At 41.1% G+C, this 22,135-nt stretch overlaps 1 protein-coding gene across 1 annotated transcript in view; it reads right to left on the minus strand.

The window, feature by feature from the left end:
• The window catches only part of DSCAM (Down syndrome cell adhesion molecule), a 476,284-nt gene that overhangs the window by 150,548 nt on the left and 303,601 nt on the right, over nucleotides 1–22,135 (minus strand). Inside the window, exons 6-9 of the mRNA XM_006754318.2 lie at nucleotides 19,239–19,514; nucleotides 13,555–13,851; nucleotides 12,567–12,842; nucleotides 3,505–3,783 (exon numbers count right to left, since the gene is read on the minus strand). Of these exons, the coding sequence (XP_006754381.2) occupies nucleotides 3,505–3,783; nucleotides 12,567–12,842; nucleotides 13,555–13,851; nucleotides 19,239–19,514 (1,128 nt within the window). The remainder of the gene's footprint in view (nucleotides 1–3,504; nucleotides 3,784–12,566; nucleotides 12,843–13,554; nucleotides 13,852–19,238; nucleotides 19,515–22,135) is intronic.

The following is a 22,135-nucleotide window of genomic DNA, read 5'->3' on the forward strand; positions in this document are numbered from 1 at the left end:
TTCATATCCCTCTTTCATCTCTTATTATAGGTCCTGGTGATTCTTGGAAAATATATAATATATCCTCAAATTCTGTGTATTTTCACTGCCATGCCTTAGTCATGACAGGTAGACAGGGTGCATGGTAAAGTGCCACATACCCTCTGGCTATCTGGTTTCAGCACCCTTGGGCTGGACAATTCCACACACTTTACCAGCCCTACTGCACAAGGACCACGAGTCTCTGCTGTTTTAGGGCCTTCTCTGAAGCCAAAAATGCTTACTCACCTTCACTCATGCAACCCAGAAGTGTGGGAGACAATCATACATGGTTGAAGGACAGGAGATGGGATAAATGCCCTACCTTTCCATCCTGCAATCCTGTAGGACAATTCTAGGGCAAGTTCTATACTTGCACTTCTCAAACATTAGAGGGCATCAGAATTGCCCAAAGAGCTGATTAGAACACAAATTGATGAGTCCCCATCCCCAGAAAGTCTGAGTCAGTAGATCTGAGGTGGGATCCCAAGATTCGGTCTTTCTCATAAGCTTCCCCGTGAAGCTGAGGCTGCTGGTCCAGAATCCATGCTTGGAGAACCACTGTTCTTTGTGATTCCTTGGAGGATTTCCACCCCCCAAAATGACCATCAGTTGCCCACAGCATCAACTAGCTTATTAAAACAACTTTTATTGACTTTCCCTTCCTTTCTGATCGTATTTTCTATTTCCTCATTCTGGGCTGCAGGAACTACATCTCAAGTACAAGACTTTCAGTTAAGTCTGTACCTCACACTCTGGCTTCAGAGGAACTCAACCCAAGACAAGGCTGATAATGGCACTTCTCTGGACTTCTAAAACAATCTCCAAACTGGTCTACCTGCCACCTGCTGCCTCACTTGAATCCATTCTCCACACAGTGACCTGAAGGATCCTTCTAAGACCTAAATTGAATGGCCGTGACTTCCTTGTTTAAAATCATCAATGCATTCTCATTGTTTCTTGAAACAATCTAGAACCTTACAATATTTTTAAGGCTTCTTATGACTTGGGTCCTTGGTCTCCAACTTAATCTCTTGATGTTCCCCTTTTGGCATATTAAAAAAAAAAGCTCTCTTCTTGCATTCCATCCTTCAGTCATTGCATATATCTTTTCATTTGAAATCTTGAATATATAGCTTCCTTAAAACCTTGCCTGGTAATTCCAACATCTGTGTGCCCATTAGTCAATTTCATTTCCTTTCTTTTAGTTATGGCTCAAAATTTTCTGTTTCTTCACATATCTAGTAAATGTGTGTAAGACACGGTGCATATTCTATGCTATTGAGAGTCTGGATTTTATTGTTTTGTTTTTAAGAGTGTTGAGTGTCATTTCTGCAGAAAGTTAATTTAGTGGTGGAGAAGCTTTATCCTGGCAAGGCTCTCTTTTGGCCTTTTTATGGCTTGTCTAGAGAAGCCCTTATTTCAGGACTAGATTAGCCCTAGTCTTAGGATGTGGCCTCTGAAATTTCAGCTGAATTCCTCATGCATTCTGTACTCTGGTTAGTCAGCATTCCAACATGTGTTAGCGCTGTGTAACATTTGGAATCTTTATTCATCTCACATACTCTTGGTTTTTGTTCTTTGCTAGATTTCATGGAGTCTCACCAGATGCATATGAAGTGTAGTAATCAGCTAAAGGCTCAACGGAAGCAGGACACAAATTTTTAGTAATTGAGTTTTGGACAGTTCCTTATTCTCCAGTACTCTGCCCAGCAAAACCCAGAGCCTCAGTAGTTCTAAATCCCTGTCTCCACCCAGAAAGATCGCCGTTACTTCCTGTCAGGGTTTGGAAAGTGCTCCAGGAAGAAATCTGAGGTCAATTTGGAGTTCAACTCATATACTTCCCTTCTCTCAGGATCACAGCTCTGTGCTGCTATCCCACTCCCTGAAAATGGTTACTTTTATCACTTTTTGTCCAGTTTTATAGTTGTTTTCAGTAGGAGAATCAATACATTACCTATTACTCTCTGGTGGCCCCATTCAATAAATTTTTAAATTAGTGTTTCAAGTTAGTTGACCCCAAATCTACCTCTCTGAAATTTCCTACCATTTCTGTTGCTTCTACCTTCTGGAGTTCACACGTCCCCCCTTTACCCCCCCGCCCCCCACTATGGTTACTACTATACCAGTTTGAACAAATTCTACTGATGCGAAGACTCCAATCCCAAATTATTAATTCAAAAACTTTGATACTATAATTATTGCCTCTTTATCTTGCCACATATTTTTCCTCTCTATTGACTCATTCCAATCAGCATGTAGTTCCCTTGTCCCATGTCCATCTCTAACTTCTCCACATCCTGCTGCCTGTCATAGCAACATACCTATAAATATGAAAATAGTTGCTTTTTCTTGAGTTCCCATACATTCATCCATCCCCCTTTCTTAAGCCCTACTAATCAGGCATTTACTGCAGCCATGCCACTCCTCAGGGCCACAAATATTCATCTTCCTAAACTCAATGACCAAGTATTATTTTTTCCTCTTCCTTTTCTCTTAGTAGGCTTTGATATATTGTATTACCTATCTTTCTTGATACACTTCCTATTTTGTTTCCAAGAGTCCACAGTCCCCTGGATTTCCTCCTATTTCACTGGTTGGTCTTTCTTCCTGTCTCCTTTGCTGAATCCTCCTCTTATTGGAATGCTTTGAGTCTAGACCTGTGGTCAGCAAACTGCAGCTCGCGTGCCACATGCGGCTCTTTGGCTCCTTGAGTGTGGCTCTTCCTAAGCCTTAGGAGTACCCTAATTAAGTTAGTAACAATGTACCTACCTATATAGTTTAAGTTTAAAAAATGTGGCTCTCAAAAGAAATTTCAATCATTGTACTGTTGATATTTGGCTCTGTTGACTAATGAGTTTGCCGACCACTGGACTAGACCCTCTGTATCTCCCACATCATTGTTTCCCTTGTCACAATGGTTACTCCTCACATCTTCTCTGCCTATGTGGAAGACAATTCCATTTACCTCACTAGGTAAAATACGTGCTTCGTGATAAATTCCTCTTTCTCTCCTTTGCAGCATTCACTTAATAAACATGCTTTGTTTGCTTCACCTCCAATATATATTGCAAATTCAACTGCCATTACCACCTTCATTCAAGGCGCTTTTTATCTTGCCTGAACCTCAGAAATAGTCTCTTATCTATTATCCTTGCATTCTGGACCAGTCCATTCATTGCTCAGCTACTAGTGTGATAATTAGAAAGATCAATCAGGCCATGCTACTGACCTGGTTAAAATCACCAATGACCTGTTTACATTTAGAAAAAAATCTAGACATATTCCTTTGCTGGTGATATCTTGAAACTTCATATTTTAGGTAGATAAAACCTTGTCTTGGAGTTTAGGAGAGTTCATAGTTGGTTTTGTACTTGTGTATTTTTTTAATGAGACTATGAATTCTAGTTATATATTCATAGTATTTCAAACAAATACCATAATTTCGGCTGCTTAACCGCCATCCCTCCCACGTGTCCCACTCACCTCTCACTATTAGCTGACTCTGGTGCTCCACGGCCGCTGCCTCGTTCCGGGCTATGCAGGTGTAATTCCCATTATGCATGAGGGAGAGGTTGGAAATCCTTAAGGAGCTTGTGAAGTCGATGTTGTCAATGGTCACCCCAAGGCTCGCTGGGATTGGCCGGCCGTCCTTCTGCCAGGTGATCGTGATGGGTAGGTCCCCTGAGCCCACAACGCACGGGATGAAGACCCGCTGTCCAATGGAGAATCTCGGAAACTCAAAGGGTTGGATAAAAGGTGGGACTGAAAGAAAGGGAGGAAAAGTAATAGAATATTACTTAAAATATTACTTAAAATATGCTAATGAGCTGTGTAAATATTCTACATGCTCTTTTCCTGTAAACCTTGTGCATGACACTGCGCATCATATTTTCAACTATTGCAACACTCCTACTTATTATCTCATCTCTTCGTCTAAACCAGATGCTGAGAATTCAGGATACTGATGAGGGCTCAGTCAGAAGCCGGGCTGGCAAGCCAAAGGGAGCGAGAGACTAAGAATTGCGACACGCCCAGCAGTTGGGGAAAGTTTTCTGCTGGGCCCTTAATAGTCAGCTTCTGTGCAATCAAAACAAAATTATAGTATTTAAGTAAGACTCTGAATCATACATTATAGTTCATATGTTAAATGGAAAAAAAGATATAGCCAAACTATTTTAAAACATATGTACATAAAAACCCCACCCAGATAGTTAAACATTTTCATGATGAAAGGAAGAATTTAGTAGAGAAAAGACATTTTCCCAGAACAATCTCAAAATCAGGTTTGTAACTTGTTGCTTTGCTCCCAACACTAGATCAGGAAGCACATGGAAAAATGCAGGTTAAACCTAGAGACCTAGTTTTTAATCCTATCACTTCTCCCCTCCCTATAAACATCATCTCCCTAGCTTCAGCCATGAATCACAAGTCTGCAGTATAAATGCTTTAAAAAGTTTTGAAAGTCCCAAATCTCATATTTTACATAAGATATAAAAATTAGAGGCAAAAATGAAAACAAGTAATTTTAAAAACTCTTATATGATTTTGGTCATGCCAAATCGCCTCTTTGAGACACATTGCTTTCACTACCTGGTTCATTCCATCACCTTCTACGGAAAATTCTCTGAGTCTTGCTGATAGTGAGAGTTTGTAGTGTTACAGGAGCAGACAATTCGAATGTGACCTGCAACAGGTTCTGACATAACCTTCCTCCATGAAGAATGAACGTATCTGCTACATGTCACTTACCTCCCGGTTTGCTAATCTCGTTCTCTATAAGGATGGGAGTTTCTTACTCCACGACAGTGCAGAGCCACTGAATGCTGCCAAATGTTAATTCAGACTCTTCTTGTTCTTTAATCAATTAAATGTTCATGCTCTTAGTAATGTATAACACTTATTCTTTATACATCCTTAAAAAGAATGTTAAGTAATGCTAATACCTTTCTGTGTTTGGAGCCACAATTATTAATCAGATATTCTTTCTAATAGGAGGGAGAACAAATGAAAAGAAACATGGTTTGGGTGTTGGTCAGTTTGGGTAATTAGCAGTGGCTTTTTGATCCAGTTTCTTTAACTATGATTCTATTTCTTCATGTGTAAACTGGTTATAACGAAACACAATTCATGAGCATGTTTGGGGAGGGCTTTATATAATGTCAGCAGAGAGCCCAGGGGGTACATAGAAGCTGCTCAAGTAGCATCATCCTATCTTTCCTCTTTACTTTTTTTGGCCCACGACCCATAATTCACTGGGAAAACAAATCAATCACATGGATGCTGAGACTTACCGAGACTTACTGCTTGCATCGTCATGTACCCTTTCTCAATTGCACATTTTGTCTCCTTTTCTAGTAGCAACTTAACCCATGGGCACCACACAATTCCCAGGCTGACAGCTCTTGGTCCTGAATGCTCAAAGGGTCTGCCTCGAGCCCAAGCCTTCTGAGTCACAGCCATGGGTGTTTTAACCTTCCCAACTCCTTTTCTCATGCTGTCCATCAAGCCCCTTTCCCCCATCCTTTTAGGAGGTTTCTTTTATTAACATCTTCCGTGCTTCATAAAGTTCCCCCCAAATTGTATCTGCTAATCCAAATCCCATGGTCGGTCTCAGAAAGTTCAGTCTCAGTTCCACACCCATCGAAGGTGCCCACATGCCAACTGGATAAGCCCGGGACCTGCACAGGCTTCTAGCTCTGTGCTGTGCATTGAAATGCGAGCTGTGCTCCACCAATTTCAGCCCTCGAATCCCAAGATCAAAGTTCTCATGGTCTGAGTCCACAATGGTGGTCCATAGATACTTTATACAAAACCACATCCTTCATAAGACTTTCCCAAGCCACTGGTACTTCAGGTTCCCTCTCTCAGCCTCTCCATAATCCAGATCAGAATTCCTGGACTCATCTGGGTTTTTACCAAACCTTGCTTACCAAATCCACTCCTTCCTTTTTAGCTCTCTAATTTAACTAATCTCTCTCGCTCTCTCTCTCCCCCCCCCCAACTCTATCTTACACCCTTACTTAAAATGATCCTCTTTCTCTATCTTTAAAAAGCATTCTTTCTGAGTTCTTTGCCTCAATTTTTCCTCACTCCCACCCTGGCTTCCCACAGCAATGTGAGTTACTTTTCTAAACCACTCAGCGGAGCTGCACTGAAATCCCAAGATGTGTATTTGAATCTTAAGTACGTTACTGAGCCACTTTGAGTAGGTCTCCTGCTCTTTCTTATTCTGTTTCTCTAATTATGTTTTATCTACATTCCAGAGTCACCATGAGTATTAATTAAGGTCACACATACGAAAGTGTTTTGTAAACGATAAAGTTTAATGTAAATATAAATAGAAGGTGACATCTTTGTCTAGCAGCCAATTAACTTTCCTGGCAGCGTTGGTCCCTAGCAATTAGAACACTCAATTAGTCACTGTTCTAGCTCAATGTGGCACCTAAAATGAGGGAAAAAACGCTTTGAAATGTGTTTTTTTAATTTTCATTTCTCTCTTCATGATTGAACATAGCAAAACTACACTTCTGGTTAGTCAATTATTTCCTAACTACGTAAGTTTCAGGCATTATCAATAATTAACACATTATATCAATCTTTAAGTTTCTTCAAATTTCCAAGTAATGATATGAAAAACAACAACAAAGGACCATGACTATGACCAAAAAAAAAACATGACTGGAATATACTATTGTTTCCAAATGTCATCTAAATCTCTCTCTCTCTCTCTCTCTCTCTCTCACACACACACACACACACACACACACACCTCTATTCGGTGTTAAAGTCAAGCCCCTGAAATATAACAAAAGTATAAAAATTGTTGGGACTCACATTTGCAGCATTATTGATACAAACAAATCAGCCCACTCCCAAAGGATGTCAACCAAGGAGGCATCATATTTGCTCTTCCAAAAATCACTATGTAGTCTAACAGGAAGGTAACAAAACTGTATATATATGAATAAAAAAAGAAAGACCGGCCCTAGCTGGTATGGCTCAGTGGATATTGGCCTTCGGACTGAAAGGTCCCAGGTTCGATTCCAGTCAAGGGCACATGCCCAGGTTCAATCCCCAGTAGGGGGGGTTCAGGAGGCAGCCAATCAATGATTCTCTCTCATCATTGATATTTCTATCTCTCCTCTCCTTTCCTCTCTGAAAGTATATCTATATTTAAAAATCAATCAGTGAATCCATTGGGATAACAAATCGATGCCTCTCTCCCCCCCTGTCTCTCTGAAATCAATCAAAAATAAAAAAAGACTGTTCTTCAACTCTGATCCACAGGGAAAGTAAAAAAAAAACCTCAGTCATTTCCTATAATTCAGTTGATCCCTTCTCTTCCCCCTTATAATCGAAAACAGTAATGATTATTCATTTTTTTAAAGTTTTGATTTTGCAATACTATCAACAATAAAAATGTACAAAAAGCTTTGATTATTAATTTTTAAAAATTGTGACCACTGGTGTGTGATTTAATTTATATGTTTCATTTGAAATTTCAGTGTGCAGAAGTCAATTTGGTTATGGCCTTCTTAATGACATCTGAGTAAAGACTAACATTTTTAATAGTATGTGATTGTTACTATATATTGAAAATGAGAGGTTATCCTAAGCAAGGAATGCAAGTGGTATCTTAAATCAAATTACTCTCAATATCTTTGGTAGCATTAAATACACGTGAATATGACAAAATAAAAATAAAAGGATGCCCTAAGCTGGCTTACAAGAATCCAGAATTTATTATTTTTTATGTTTTATCTGGGAAGTCCTATATGGCTTAAACAGGCTAAACCCTATATACCTAGCCTACAATTTCCTCGTTCAATATGTACAGTTTCATTAGTCTACACAGAAAAGATGAAATTAAGTAAAAGTAAGGTAGGATATCTTGTAGTATTGCTACCTGACAATTATATTTAGTTTAGAAAATGCTCCTTGCCCAGCTGGTGTGGCTCAGTGGTTGACCATCAGCCCATGAAACAGGAGGTCACAGTTTGATTCCCGTGTTGTGGGTTTGATTCCCAGTAAGGGACATGCAAGAGGCAGCTGATCAATCAATATTTCTCTCTCATCTATGTTTTTCTCTATCCATTTCCCTTTATTTCTCTAAATTCAATTAAAAATATTTTTTAAATGCTCCTTAAACAGAAGAATACATCTTAGCAATGATTAACAAAAGAATTACAGTGGAACCTCGATTCTCAAACTTAATTTGTTCCGGAAGGCTGTTTGAAAACCAAATCATTATTTCCCATTAGAAGAAATGTAAGTGGAATTATTCCATTCCAGATCTCCAAAGGATTCCCTGTTTTAACCTTCCTTATATGCAGTACATGTCTAGTATATTTTTCAATCTATAACAAAAAGGACATGAAATATAAATGAAAATCTAATAAAATAAAATGTACAGTAAAAAATGAAAATTTAATAATAGTAAGCAGCAAAAAACAATGAAAATATTCACAGCACACTTTCCTGGGAGGTTTAGAGGTAAACTGACCCACACTTGTGCATTCTCTCATTTTCTGTTGCCCAAGAGACACGCAACGGATCATATAGGTATCGTCACGAAAGGGTTGTCGGGTTGAGAGGTGAATTGTTCGAGATGGGCGACATTCGAGAACTGAGGTTTGACTGTAAATGCTCTCTCTCTTCTGCCCAGATGTTCACAAAAAACTAATTTACATCTAATGAACACCAAATGAACACATACTTTTTTAGCAAGTTCTGTATTTCCACTTCTTGGCAAACCCACTGTTAAATCTTTTCTAATCAAATTTTTGTTCGTGTGTGACATTCCCGTGAGATGGAGCTGTGGAGTGATGCAAGGTGTCACCTGGAGGCTATTCTTAGAGACGCCAGGGGTGGCTCTTGCTTTGTTGACTTGGTTATAAGTTCATGGAGATCTTTGGTTTCACTACAGTCTGGCATCTGGAGGGAGTTCTGCTCTCTTTGTCTGTCTGATCTGATTGCCACACCTGACATCTTCCTGCCATCTGGTCCCCCCGATCCCCACCCCCAACCTTGCCTATCAGTAGTCTGCTGGACTTCTGTTGCCTAATATGGCTCTTATCCCTGGGGTTGGTTTCTTTGAAGGAGAATGCATCACCATTGGATACGGTATATTTTCTGAGGCCCTGACCTGCTCAGGGCCTTTCTTACCTGAGCACATTTTAATATGGGAACACACACATTCTTGAAGTCACTATCAGGCCTGTTCATATATTAATTCACTCTCTTAACATCTATTGTTTTCATTTTCCTCCTTCTCTTGTAACTCAAGCTTGTCCCTGTTGTAAAGGTGTGATGGAGGCAGGCACCTCACACCTTATCCAGGAACCTCACAGCTTTTGCCATCGTGATTGGTCCAGGAAGGGCTGGTGGTCTGCAGAGAGCCAACCAGAGGCCCACCCTAAAATTTGCTTGTCATATGTGGAGAAGCTGCTCTGAATGAACTAAGCCCAGGTGCTGAGGGAAACACCAAAGACACAGAGAAGGTTCCGATGGTAATTCAGGGTCTGGACCAGGCCTCCCCTGAGGCCTACGCTATCTCAGCCCTTCCCAAAGATTGGCTGAATACGCCCTTGAAGCTCCGTCCATATCTCCTCAACACACTATTGTAACTGCCGTGGAGCTAGTTTGATTCAGCTTCCCGTACTTTGCAATCAAGAAGGCCATGGCCAATATATAGATTTGTCTCATTTACAGAATTTAAAGAGACAGATTTAAATTTCAAGTTGCCCTTGCTTGAATTTTTGTCAGACATCCTCTTCAGATATTTGGTGAATCGGTTTTAATGTGATCTAAGAAAGTTATAAGTGTGTTTATATGAAGTTAAAATCTGGAGTGAAGTTTACAAAGTCCCTTGGTGACCACACCTCAACCTGTGGCCTCACACATGATCTGTAACTTTACACATTATCTATTCCTGATGTCCCAAATCTACAGCCCAGACTCCTAAATTTCACTTCCTCATATATTCAGGTTCCTACTTAATGGGTCGCTTGTTTGTCTAATGTATATTTCAACTTTGACACATCAATAGCTGGACTTCTACTTCCTTCCTTTAAACTTCTTCACTGCATCTCTTGCCAGCTCTGTTGGTGGCAGCATGGTTCTTTCCACTGCTCAGGCCAAAATTTGGGGGTTATCCTTACATCATTTTTTCTCTCATGCTCACATCCAATCCATTAGGAAATCTGATTGAATAGATCTTAAAAATATGTCCATCATCTGCCTTCTACTTGCCACTTCTACTTCTCTCTCCCAGGTCCAAGCCTCATTACTGTTCACCTGGATTAATTTTCTAACAGGCCAGTCTGCTTGTCCCTTCTTGCCTGCTAGTGTAATTCTCAGCACAGGACCTAGGTCAGTCCACATGACTTCTATTTAAAATCATCTGGTAAATCTCCCCATCTCACTGAGAGGAAAAGCTCAAGTCCTTATAGCCCAAGCCTGGGGTACTAGTTGCATGGCAAATGACCCTGCTCATTCTAACCTTATCTCCCATTAATTCTCACCACCCCCCAACTGCTCCCTTCGTTCACTCTGGTCCAGCCTCACCAGCCTCCCTGCTATTCCTCAAGCTTTCCAGGCACATTTCTGACTGTTTTGTCCTATCTGTTCCCTCTGTCTAGAATGTTCTTTCCCCAGATATCTGTTTGGCTATCTTGAACTCTTTTACATCTTTTCTTAAATCTCACCTTCTCAAAGAAGTCTTCCCTGACCACCTTGTTAAATACTGCAAATCTCAAGTCCCAAAACAGTACCCATCACCAGCCATTTCTCACCAGATAACTATAAGGAAAGACTGTACTAAATGATATAATTCTTTATTTTGCAGTCCTTGCAAAGGAGCTGAAAATGTATATACTGCATATTATATGCCTAAAAGAAAAAAACTCCTGAAAAAAAAACAACACACCATTTGATTAAATTGTTTTCTAAAATCATAGACGTATTGATCATAAGAGCCAATAAATTCTCCTATGGGGCACAAGCTAGTTTGATTTGGTTTCTGTCACTTAAAATCAAAGGGATCAAGATTAATGTATCAATTTATGCTGGCCTGGAAAATTTGAAGAATATAAGTTAATTATTCAAATGGCCTTTGCTTGAGTTTGTGTCCTCTAAAATACTAAAATTAAAATATTTATGTCTATCCAATGGCCATACTTCTGGCAATTTTTCTGAAAGAACTAATCTTAAAAGCAGATAAAGGCTAATGCATAAAAATAGTTTGTTTGATGCATCATTCAGAATGGCTAAATATTAGAAATAATCTAAATATTTATCACTGGAATACATATTTTCAAAAAGACAAATGTAGTTTGTACCCCCGGGGATGACTGAGACCCCTTTGGGGGGTTTTCAAGAAGACAACCATTTCCATTGTAATACTAAGACACATGATTTGCCTTTCTCACTGTGTTGACATTGGCACAGTTGTGCAAAAGTCATGGGGTAAGACTGCTAGGGCCTCAGTACAGACCACAGCAGTGACACCAAAATATGTGAGTCGTCATGTACTGTTTACTACTGCACACCCCCAGCTATGTTTTTAAACTAGTTTTATTTAAGGACACTTGATGAAACAAACAAAAAATAATAATTTTAATAAATCTTGACCCTTGAATTCGTGTCATTTTATAATGTTCTCTGTTCTGTGTTAACAAAATGAAAATAATGCATAAAGCATGTCTGCTGCCTCCTGAGTGGGAATCCAAGTACTCGTGCACTTGTTTGAGTTACAAGCTCAACTAGCCACTTTTTATTTGATGGAATTCCATCTGTTCTTTAAAGAATGGCTACCTAAAAACTATAGTTATTCAGGCTTGTAGAATTGGCAGGCATTTTTCTGTAAAAAAGAAAAAAATGAGTCTGTTGCTCTTATGATGATTATAACTGATTGTGTTTGTAGCACATAATAAAATTCAAAGTTTCAAGCAAAAAAAAGAGAAAAATTTTGTTGCAGCTGGAGTCTAAAATAACACACTTTTAGGAGTTTTTAGGAAAAGAAAAATGTTTTAAAATTATCGGTCAGACAACTAGATATTCAGGGCAATAATGTGTTTTGTTTTTTTCTAGGGTAATATTAAGAACACATGTCTGGAACACCAAGCTGGAAATTCAAATGAAAGGAAAGCTATATGGACCACAGAGCTTCTGAAGAAGTGATAGTAAAGAAAACAAAACAAAGTAAAAGAGACCTGGGTGAGTAGCTCAGTTGGTCAGAGCACTGTCCTGATGCAGGTTTGATCTCCCGTCAGGGCACATATAAGAACAATCAATGAATGCATAAGTAAGTGGAATAACAAAACTCTCTCTCTTTCTCTCTCTCAAATCAATAAATAAAAATTTGAAAAATTTTAAAATACCACACAGGGCATCTAATGCAATCTATTGTCCCTCAGTCTTTATAACTGAGGAATATAACTGTCTTTTTCTAAATATGCAGATTATTAGAACCCACTCCTAATTGTTGAAATGGCTGTGCTAAGTGATGGTGAGCTGAGTGGGGACAGAGAGGAGACCAGCCTTACCTTTGACTGTCACGTGGACACTCTGGCTGGTGGAGAGCTGTGGTTGCACCAGCACGTTGCACGTGTACTCTCCCTCGTCAATTTCCTTCTGCACATCTGAGAGTTTCAGAGTCCCGTTGTTCTCAAACGCCACTTGGCGATGGTTAAAAGGAAGCAGATCGGAGTTCTTATACCACTTGATGGAGTAATACGGATAGCCAATCACACGGCAGTGAATGTACGTGTCCCGGCCCGCGATGGCGGTGATGTTTTTCATTGGTCGAATACTTGCAGGCCCTAGAGAGACACAAAGAAGCTCTTGAAAATAATTGGAGGGTACATCTTACGTGCGGATACGGGCGCACTTTTCCTTGAGTTAAAAACGTAGGTTATTTTCCTGTAAGGACATCTTTTTCAATTCATTGTTCTGCATTTGTCATCTTCTCTAAGAGGGTCTCATTTCCTTGTAGTTTCGTGACTTCCAAATGAACTGAATGCGTGTGAAATGCTGTAACTATCAACTACTTCGATTAAAGCGTTTTGAATGATATGACAGAAGGCAACTTAACCAATAAAAACTAGCCTGCACTGAAGAAGCATGCTCCTTCTGCGACTCAGCGGCGTAACTCTCTACAGATGATGACGATGGCGGTTAGGCCACGCGTCACCGTGAGTGTAAGTTAACACCATGTCCGTGAAGGTTCCCCGTGAGCGTCGGAGAACAGCAGAGGAGGAGGGAGGAGAGCATGCAGAGCACAAACCAGGAAAGGACAGGTCATGTGAACACGTCGGAGAGTAAAACAGGAGAACAAGTGACTAAAGAAACCAAAATGTGATTTCCAACATGATCTGGGCCAGGGCCATTCCTGAGCGGGAAGGAAGGGGGAGATGGGAGGGGCCAGCTACTCCGTTTCAGCATTCCAGGCCCCAGCTTGGCGCATGCAGAGCCCTTCTTCTCCACTACCATGACTTATATGTGTTTTTTTTGAGGAGCTGATTTGACAAGCACCTCTTACGTTTATTCGCGCCTGGTACAGGACGACGCCGGCCGAGTTGTTGGCGGTGCAGCGGTAGACGCCCCCGTCTCGGACCTGAGAGCTGGAGATGTTCAGGTAGCTGACCACGTTCCCCTCCGACGTGATCATCTGGCTGATGCGGTGACTGCCCCCCTTGAGAATTGGGTCATCGTCGAGGGTCCACGTGATCGTGGGCAGCGGCGTGCCCTTCACGTTGCACATGAGGGAGACGGGTTCCGCTGGACTCACCACTTTCTCGCTGAAGGCAGAAATAATTTTGGGAGTTCCATCTGCAGGAAGACAAATCATGGAAGCAAGTGGCACATACCGATAACGAAGCCACTTCCAAGTACGACTATTTCATGATTGGGAAGCAGAGGTAGTGGTTATTAACACTACAAAAAACTCTGGTTTTACTGATAAAACTAGATTCCAATCAGAACTAGACTTCACTTTCAAAATAGGTCAGCACAGCATTAGCGAACTTTAATAAATCACATATATTCCCTAACTTTCGTAAGAAGAAGAATGATGATACAACCCAGGTATTCATGTTAAACAATGTCAGCTCCCTAGAAGTCTACAATTCAAAACTGGGTGTGTCCACCCAAAGCCATAGCATAGAGGAAACCTATACCCCAAACCCTCACTGCAGCTTCCCACTCTGCCCAGTTAATTGGGGATAGCTCAACAGGAGTTAGAGGAATAAAAGAAAGAGAGAGAGAGACTGATGACCTCATCTTCATTTTCTCATACAAAATAATCTTGTATAGTTTTAATGACAATTAATAAGTGCATGTAAATTTCCATGAAGACCCTGTTAATGGGTAGAAACTAAATAAAGTCGGACCCTTCTGGCATCTATTAAATATCTCTGTAAGTGTCTCAAGTGAGGTGGCCATATCATTTATCATCCGGCCTGGGACATTTTTTAGAATATAATGGGTACCATGGACAATTATGCTAGGAGAACAGACACAACCCAAGACTGTCCCCCACAAACTAGGAGCTTAACCCTAGGGAAGTTTCCAAAGGAATATCCCGTATTTTCAACAAAGACCCAAGTTTCATCTTCCATTGTTTTTCTATTACATATAAGGACTAATTACCACATATTGTATTATTATGTGGTAGTAATCACAGATGCCTGTTATTATTTTATATGGCTCTCCATAGAAAGAGAGAGAGAGACATGCATATTAAAGAGAAACGTATAAGTCAAACGTTACCAGGAGGCCTGTCAGCCTCGGGCACATAAATCAACATGGTGACACTATTTTTCTAGGCAGAAATAGGTCACTTTGACATAATTGTGACCACACGAAACAGGATTTCTGAGTCTAGTAATAAACCTTGCTGGAGGAAATTTTTAAAAATTGTGTTCATTTTAAGGGTTTACCTATATGGAAGATGATGATTAACAAACATTTATTTTTTAATTTTTATTTTAAAAGTTTTATTTATATAGGATGTCCCAAAATCCACGCAAGATTTGCAATTCAATCCAATTGCAAATCTTGCGTGAATTTTGGGACACCCTATATATATTAATTATTAAAAAATAGAAGCAAAACAAATGTGGGAAACAAAACTGAAGATAGTTTTAAATTCCATCACAGAAAAAGAACTGTTAACATTTTCAAAACCTCCGGAAGAAAGAGGTACCCATCACCCAAACCTTGCAGCCTACTTCTGTGGCCAACTGGACCAGCTGTGTAGGGTTCGGGGTTCTCATTGGGGGAGCTGCACCAGGTGCTTCCCTGTAGCTCTCTACCATCTCTTCATTTGCAAATTCCTGAATCTCAACCTCATTCCAATTCATGTCTTGGGCGGCTGGAGAAGGCCTTTGAGGTCTGGGCCTTTCCCAGATGTATTCATACATAGCCTATTTCAGTGTCCTTGGATTGCAAACTTCTTACTTTAACTGTGCAAGGTGAAAACAAGAACTTCCGGATATTAAAATGAAGGGCCTGGGAACAGTGCAGACACCGCCCCAACATGCTCTGCATTTAATTGACAGAGAAGTTAGACATCATTCTGTTTGTTATTCTCCCTACACAACCAGCTCTTGGGAGCGTGGACATTATCTTATTTGACCTTCCAGTTCAACAGAGGCTTCTGGGATGTATTTAGCTGAAAATGTCTTTGCAGGGACTATAAAATGTTTTATTTCTCTTTGATTTTCATCTGCTTTACTCTGATGTACCTGCATGTGGTAATCTTTGTATTTGTTCTTCTTGGGGTTTGCTAAGTTTCTTAGCTCAGTAATGGTATTTTTTTATACCAGATTTCTAGAAATGATCGCCATTATTTCTTCAAATATTTTCTTCCTCATTCTATGACTCCTATTTTTCTGTGCCTATAATTATATGTTTCACATGTCACTGAGGCTCTGCAAATTTCATTTGGAGTCCTCTTTTCCTATGTGCCTCAGATTAGATAATTAATTTTACTCTATCTCCAATTTCACTCATCCTTTCTTCTTGCTTCTGCAATTTTTCCATTAAAGCCAACACAGTGAATTTTTCCATTCCTTTTTTGTTTCATTTTATAGTTTCCATTTCTCTGCTAGTCTACCCATATGTCCATTCATTATGCTCAAATTTTCCTTTAAGTTATTGAATACATTTTGAATAGCTTTAGAGTACTGGTTTGCAAATTCTAATACAGTGGGGCCTTGACTTACCAGTGTCCTGACTAACGAGTTTTTTGAGATACCAGCTGTCTCTCGGCCGATTTTTTGCATTGAGTTGACAGAGTAATTTGAGTTAATGAGCTCCTTAACGAGCTTGGTCTTGGAACGAATTAAATTCTAAACTCGTAAGTCAAGGCCCCACTGTACCTGGATCTTCTCAGGTTCTGTTTCTATTCCCTATTTTGTCTTTTGACCTCTGGCCCAGTATCCTATTTTTTGTTCGTTTGTTTGCTTTGGACATCTAGTTATTTTTATGGTATACTTGGATTCTCCTTCAAATTTTTGCAGTTCAGGTGTCAAACAAGTTTTTCAAGGAAGTTTGTTTTCATATTTTAAGACTCACTACTGTTATTTCCTCCTTCTTGGACTCTCCACTAGCCTCCCTCTATTTGCAGATGATTCAACAGCCCAGACCTCTGTCCTTCTACATCTCAATCCCACAAGACTGGTGAATGTCTTCAGAGGAAATGGGGTGTCAATGTAGGTATCACTTAATCTTTTCACTTCTTTTGAGGGCCACATCCTTTCCACCTACCTTTAGATAGATCTTTAGTGTCTGCATATAGTTTTGCTTGTCCCAAAGTTCATAATTTCTATCTTCTTACAGGTTATTTAGTCTGATACATGCTATTGTATCATCTCCAGAAATAAGACCTGTTCTCATTCTTTCTCTTTTACTTTTTGTTATTTCATTTTTCCAGCCATTCTGGTTTTATCTTGGCCGTGTAAATATTAGATTCCAGTTATGTTAGATTTCCATGCCAGGTTCTTTGGCCACATAGAAAATACTCTCTAAGTCTGCATGACATCGATGGCCATTCTTAGTTCAGGGTATTGAGAGATTTTACATTTATGTGAATCCACAGCGATTTCATTGATAATAATAGGAGCTTATATCTGAGGATACTAGTTAGATGCTGTTTTAAGGCAGACACTGGATATGCACTTGTGGTTCCCTCTCTCTCTCCTTCTCTACATTAGCACGGCCATCTCTCAGAAGAGAGAAAAATAACATGACGCTTCTGGCCCTGAATGGGAGCTGACATGCGGCACATACACCCGTGAGGATGCTCCGTGTGCTCCTCTCCCCCTTTTTATCCGAGTGACAGGCTTTTTGGAGATGAAAGCCGACATTAATTTCCCAGGGAGACCTGAGTGCCTTTGAAATCTTTCTGGCTGTCACTCCGTGATAACCTGAACCCTTTCGACATCATTATGGATTATCAATATGCTCTTTGGGTTTTCTTAGGCTCGCAGAGGGTTGCCACGGTAACTGGGCCTCGAAAGGTAACCGCTGCCTTTTCTACAAAGAGTCTAAAAATAGTGACTGTGTCAGAACCACAGTGCAGCATCATTAAGCACCCAGCTCTGTGCTCACTGATTACTTTCTGCACTTAATTATCCCGTGGCACACAGTGGCAGGCCTTTCACCTGAGTAGCGTGCCTTCGGCTCGTTTCATCTCTGGTTTAAAAATCCCCTTGTCCTCAAGTAAACGCTTAAATCAAAATAAGAATGTCATGCTAAGCCTGTTTCTTCCTACAAACTGACTAAGGTTAAAGAAGAAATTACAGAAATACTCTGTTAGCCCCAAGACATATTTAAACTTTTCTTCATACATAAATGTTTTTCTCCCTTGAGGATACATGAAAGTCAGGTGGCTATTTTATTAATTAAAAACAGATATGTTTTAAATGATATAGAAAGGCCCAGTTTCCAACAAGACACACACAAGTACAGATAAAAGCTAGCTCAGTTATCTGGTGATAAACACATGTCTCCTTGAACATGTGAACATAGCTCCTTTCCTGGCAGAGAGATGAGCTTGAAGATGCCAGGAGGCAGTTAAATAAAACAACAACAATGAAACATACCTAAAACCCGTCATCATGCCACCAGGAAATTCCTGACATTCCATCCACCTAGATCTTTGGATATTTGGACCCCACCAGGGACAGCCCTACGAACCCAACGCCATTTTGCTCTCCATCAAGCACAACACTGAAATAGTGCCCTGCGTTTTGCCACTAAAGCTGTGCTTCTCAATGGGGCTACTTTGCACCCCAGGGGACAGCTGACATCCTTGGCTGTCACAGTTGGTAGAAAGGTGCTACTAGCATCTGGTGGGTAGAGGCCAGAGGTGTGGCTAAAATCCTACCTCCTTCCAAAAAGAGCGTTCCTGGGAAACCCTGGCCTAGCAGGGGTGGGGGACATCTGGCCCACGGGCCGGATAAGGCCTGTAAAATCATTTGGTCTGGTCCTGCCAAGGCATTAGGGGTGAGTTAATTAAACGTTTGACCAAATGTAGCAGGCTAATTTTTAAGCTGACAATTTTGTATGGCTCTCGAACGATGTTCTAAATATCCAAATGGCCCTTGGCAGGAAAAGGTTCCCCCTCCCTAGAGCAGCGGTTCTCAACCTGTGGGTCGCGACCCCTTTGGCAGATGAACAACCCTTTCACAGGGGTCGTCTAAGACCATCCTGCATATCAGATCTTTACATTATGATTCATAACAGTAGCAACATTACAGTTATGAAGTAGCAGCGAAAATAATTTTATGGTTGGGTCACAACATGAGGAACTGTATTTAAATCCCAGAGGGTTGAGAACCACTGCCCTAGAGGATGCTGAACTGTCAAATAAACCGTCAGTTTCTAAGTTTCAGAGACAACTTCGAAACATGAGAGTGGGCAGCGTTCATGTTCACTGACTTCATGTTAAATTACATTCCTTATGTGCCTTCTACCGTGCACGATTTTTATTTCCTCAGAACCTATCCTTTTACTTGATGGATTTATCTTGAAAAATCAGGTAGAGTTATCAGCTGGTCGGATAGATAGAAAGGTATAGATGGGAATAAAGGTCAGAGAGGTAAAGGAAGTGAAAACTGGGAGCTAGCAGCACTGGGCCACCCCGGGTCCTTCCTTGGGAGTGCTCTGGGGCCGGGCTCTTTGCGGCCGAACCCGTACCGAGGCCCACTGACCTTCAAGGACCACCTGCACAAAGTCTTGAGCGGACAGCTTGTCCTCGCGCACAAAGCACTGGTACGCGCCCCCGTCACTTTTGACCATGTGATCCATGATAAGGTTTTCGTGGTTGATCCCTGTGATCCTCACATTTTTCCCAGGGTTGAGGATTTCACCGTTGCGGTACCAGGAGAGCTCCTGGTCCTCACTTGCGGTCACGCTGCAGGACAAGGCCACCTGGCTGCCCACGCTGCTCTTCACCTTCCTGGGGCTGATGGTGGCTTTCAGTGGCTCTGAAGAATGGGGTCAGAGAGGAGGAAGGAGGTGAAAATATCACACATGCACATAGCATCTCAACAGCATGCGGGACTCTTGGCAATGCAGGCGTGTCATGGCAGGCACACTGCCTCTATTCTTTTTTGTTTCTGATTTTTAAAAAATTCTTTATTGTTGAAGTATTGCATATGTTCCTTCCCCCCCTCCCCCGCCCCCCACTGACCTTTGTGTGAGGGTACAGCATTGTGGCTGCAACAGCCTCTGTGCTGCTGTTCTCTATTATTATTATTATTATTATAGTTAATAACACTTTCTCTTTAAAATTTCTTTATTAATTAAGATCATACATATGTGTCCTTATTCCCTCATTACCCCCTTCCCATCCTCCCCCCACTCATGCCCTCACCTCTTTATTATTTTTTCTTTGTTTTTTTTTACTTCTCCCTCTAGGTAGCAAATAGACTAATGTTGGTCAAATTGCTTTTCCATTGAATATGTATGAGTATTAGCCCACTGACAATAAGAAATGTGATGCGCTGGTTACCAGGAAGGACAGAAATATTTGAATATTTAAATCCTATTGGCCTTGTCTCAAGGAGGCAGGATGGGTTTGCTCTGGGCCATTGTCACACACATATACTCACGCACATCCCTTATGTGGCCTAACCAGGGCCAATGCCAGCTATACGGAGACAGGCTGACATTAGCATTTGTGACCATGAAACAGGTTTCTGTTTGTTTGTCTGTTTAACACGAGGCTAACTGGCTTGGACAGGGTTGGAAATCTCAATCTCGATGTCCTACATTTTCATTCAACAAACCCAACTCAAGCTAGCAAGCATTTACTGAACATGTGTATACCAAGGGGGGGCTTAAAGTCACAGGTGAGGCAAAGATGAATAGCACTTGCAGTACAAATCGCATGTGCCATGAAGGTAGCAAACATCTTTTGTATGATATTTAAGTCAGGCCCCCCACTATCCTACAAGTTTTGTTTTGTTTTGTTTTTAAATCTCCACTTTGCAGAAGAGGAAATTGCTGTAGACCAATTCTAGCATACCAGCAGGGCTTCATCTGGGCATGGCTAAAGGCATTTCCCCAAACCTGAAGAGGATACATTAAATTGACTGTGGCTGCCAGACAGCTAAAGGGCATCTTAATCTAAAAATTATATTTCGTCTCTGGACTCTTTATTAGTCTCTAGATTCCTAGGTCATCTATGCACAGCCCCTTCCCCAGATTCCTGAAGCCTTCTTGATGCTGGGACAAGAACCCCGGCAGGAAATGGCTACTCAAAAAAAGTTAATTAACCAAATCCACTCAACAAGTAAATGGCAAAAACAAAACAAAACAGTTTTTAACCCCAGTTACTCCTACTGCTCGATTCTCTCCATGCTGTGAAGTCTTTGGTTCCAAGAAGTTTAGGCTTCTAGGTGGATTAGACAAATACAAGAATGAATATAGTAACCAAAATAGTGCATTAGAGACATATTATACGTGGCGGAGGGTCAGTAGAAGGCCCTCAGATATCAGCGTGGATAGAGCTGAGGCAGAGGCATTGGGGAGACTGGGCTCGCCTGCATTAGGGCAGGGAGCCCAGCGGGGCCTCGGGAAGGGTCTCTGAGAGTCTGGATGCAACCCAAGGTCTCTGAAGGGGAATCATGGAGAAAAATGACAAGGGCATCCGGGACAAGATTGCAAAGAGCCTCCAGATTTGGGAATTAAACCAGAGGGAACGTAAGAAAGCTTCCTGGAATTTTCAGCAAGTGAGTGCTACAGTCAGACACGTTTTTAGGAGAAATGGTTCGTTCTATTGTGATGGACACACGAGAGTGGAAAACTGGTCAGAAAGGAGGCATCGCAAATGCGCGGCTGAGGCACAGCGAGGGCTGGCTCTGAGCTAGGGCAGAGGTGGAGAAGTGGAGAACGCAGCTGAGAAATACTGAGAGACGGTCTCTAGGACTTGGCAGGACTTGGCCAGAGAAAGAAAAGCCTTAAAGAGGATCAAGGGCTTAAAGTTCACAGTGGAAGGTGACTTAAGGGGGAAGACAACTGGAATAACAAGGGGCCCCCTTTACAAGGTAGAGATGGTGGCAAGTTTGGTTTGGGACAGTGATCTGTGGAAGTGCCAGCTATACATCTGCTATGGGATTGGGAGACTCGCTCCACTGACCCTCAAAAAGGAAGCAGAGGCTAAACATTTACACTCGGCTATTTCCGAATTGGAAGCCATGAGGGTAAGAGGGAGCAGCAAAGGAAGAGAATAGATCCAATAGAGAGGGGCCCTGATTTGGAAGCAAGAGAAAAAGAAATTACAGAAACAGTTCGATAGGCCATGCTTTTTGTTAAGAGGAGAGAAAAACAAAGGAGAAGTCAGAAGGGAGGGTGGGAACATTCAAGAGGCATTTGAGAACCTGTCCAAGGTGGCTGAAGAGTACAATGATGAAAACATACACTCCGAATGAAGACTTCATAATTTTTAAAATGTACACAGAGATCAATGCCTTTACAGAGAAAGCAATACAATACTCGGAGTTGAACAGAAGATTGGGGGTGGGGGTGGGGCAGGGAATATCTTTGGGAAAGGACAATGCATTGAACATAGAAAGATGGGAGGTCTTAGACATTCAAGTATTTG

This window comes from Myotis davidii, unplaced genomic scaffold (assembly GCF_000327345.1).
Source record: "Myotis davidii unplaced genomic scaffold, ASM32734v1 scaffold512, whole genome shotgun sequence".
Taxonomy (NCBI): domain Eukaryota; kingdom Metazoa; phylum Chordata; class Mammalia; order Chiroptera; family Vespertilionidae; genus Myotis; species Myotis davidii.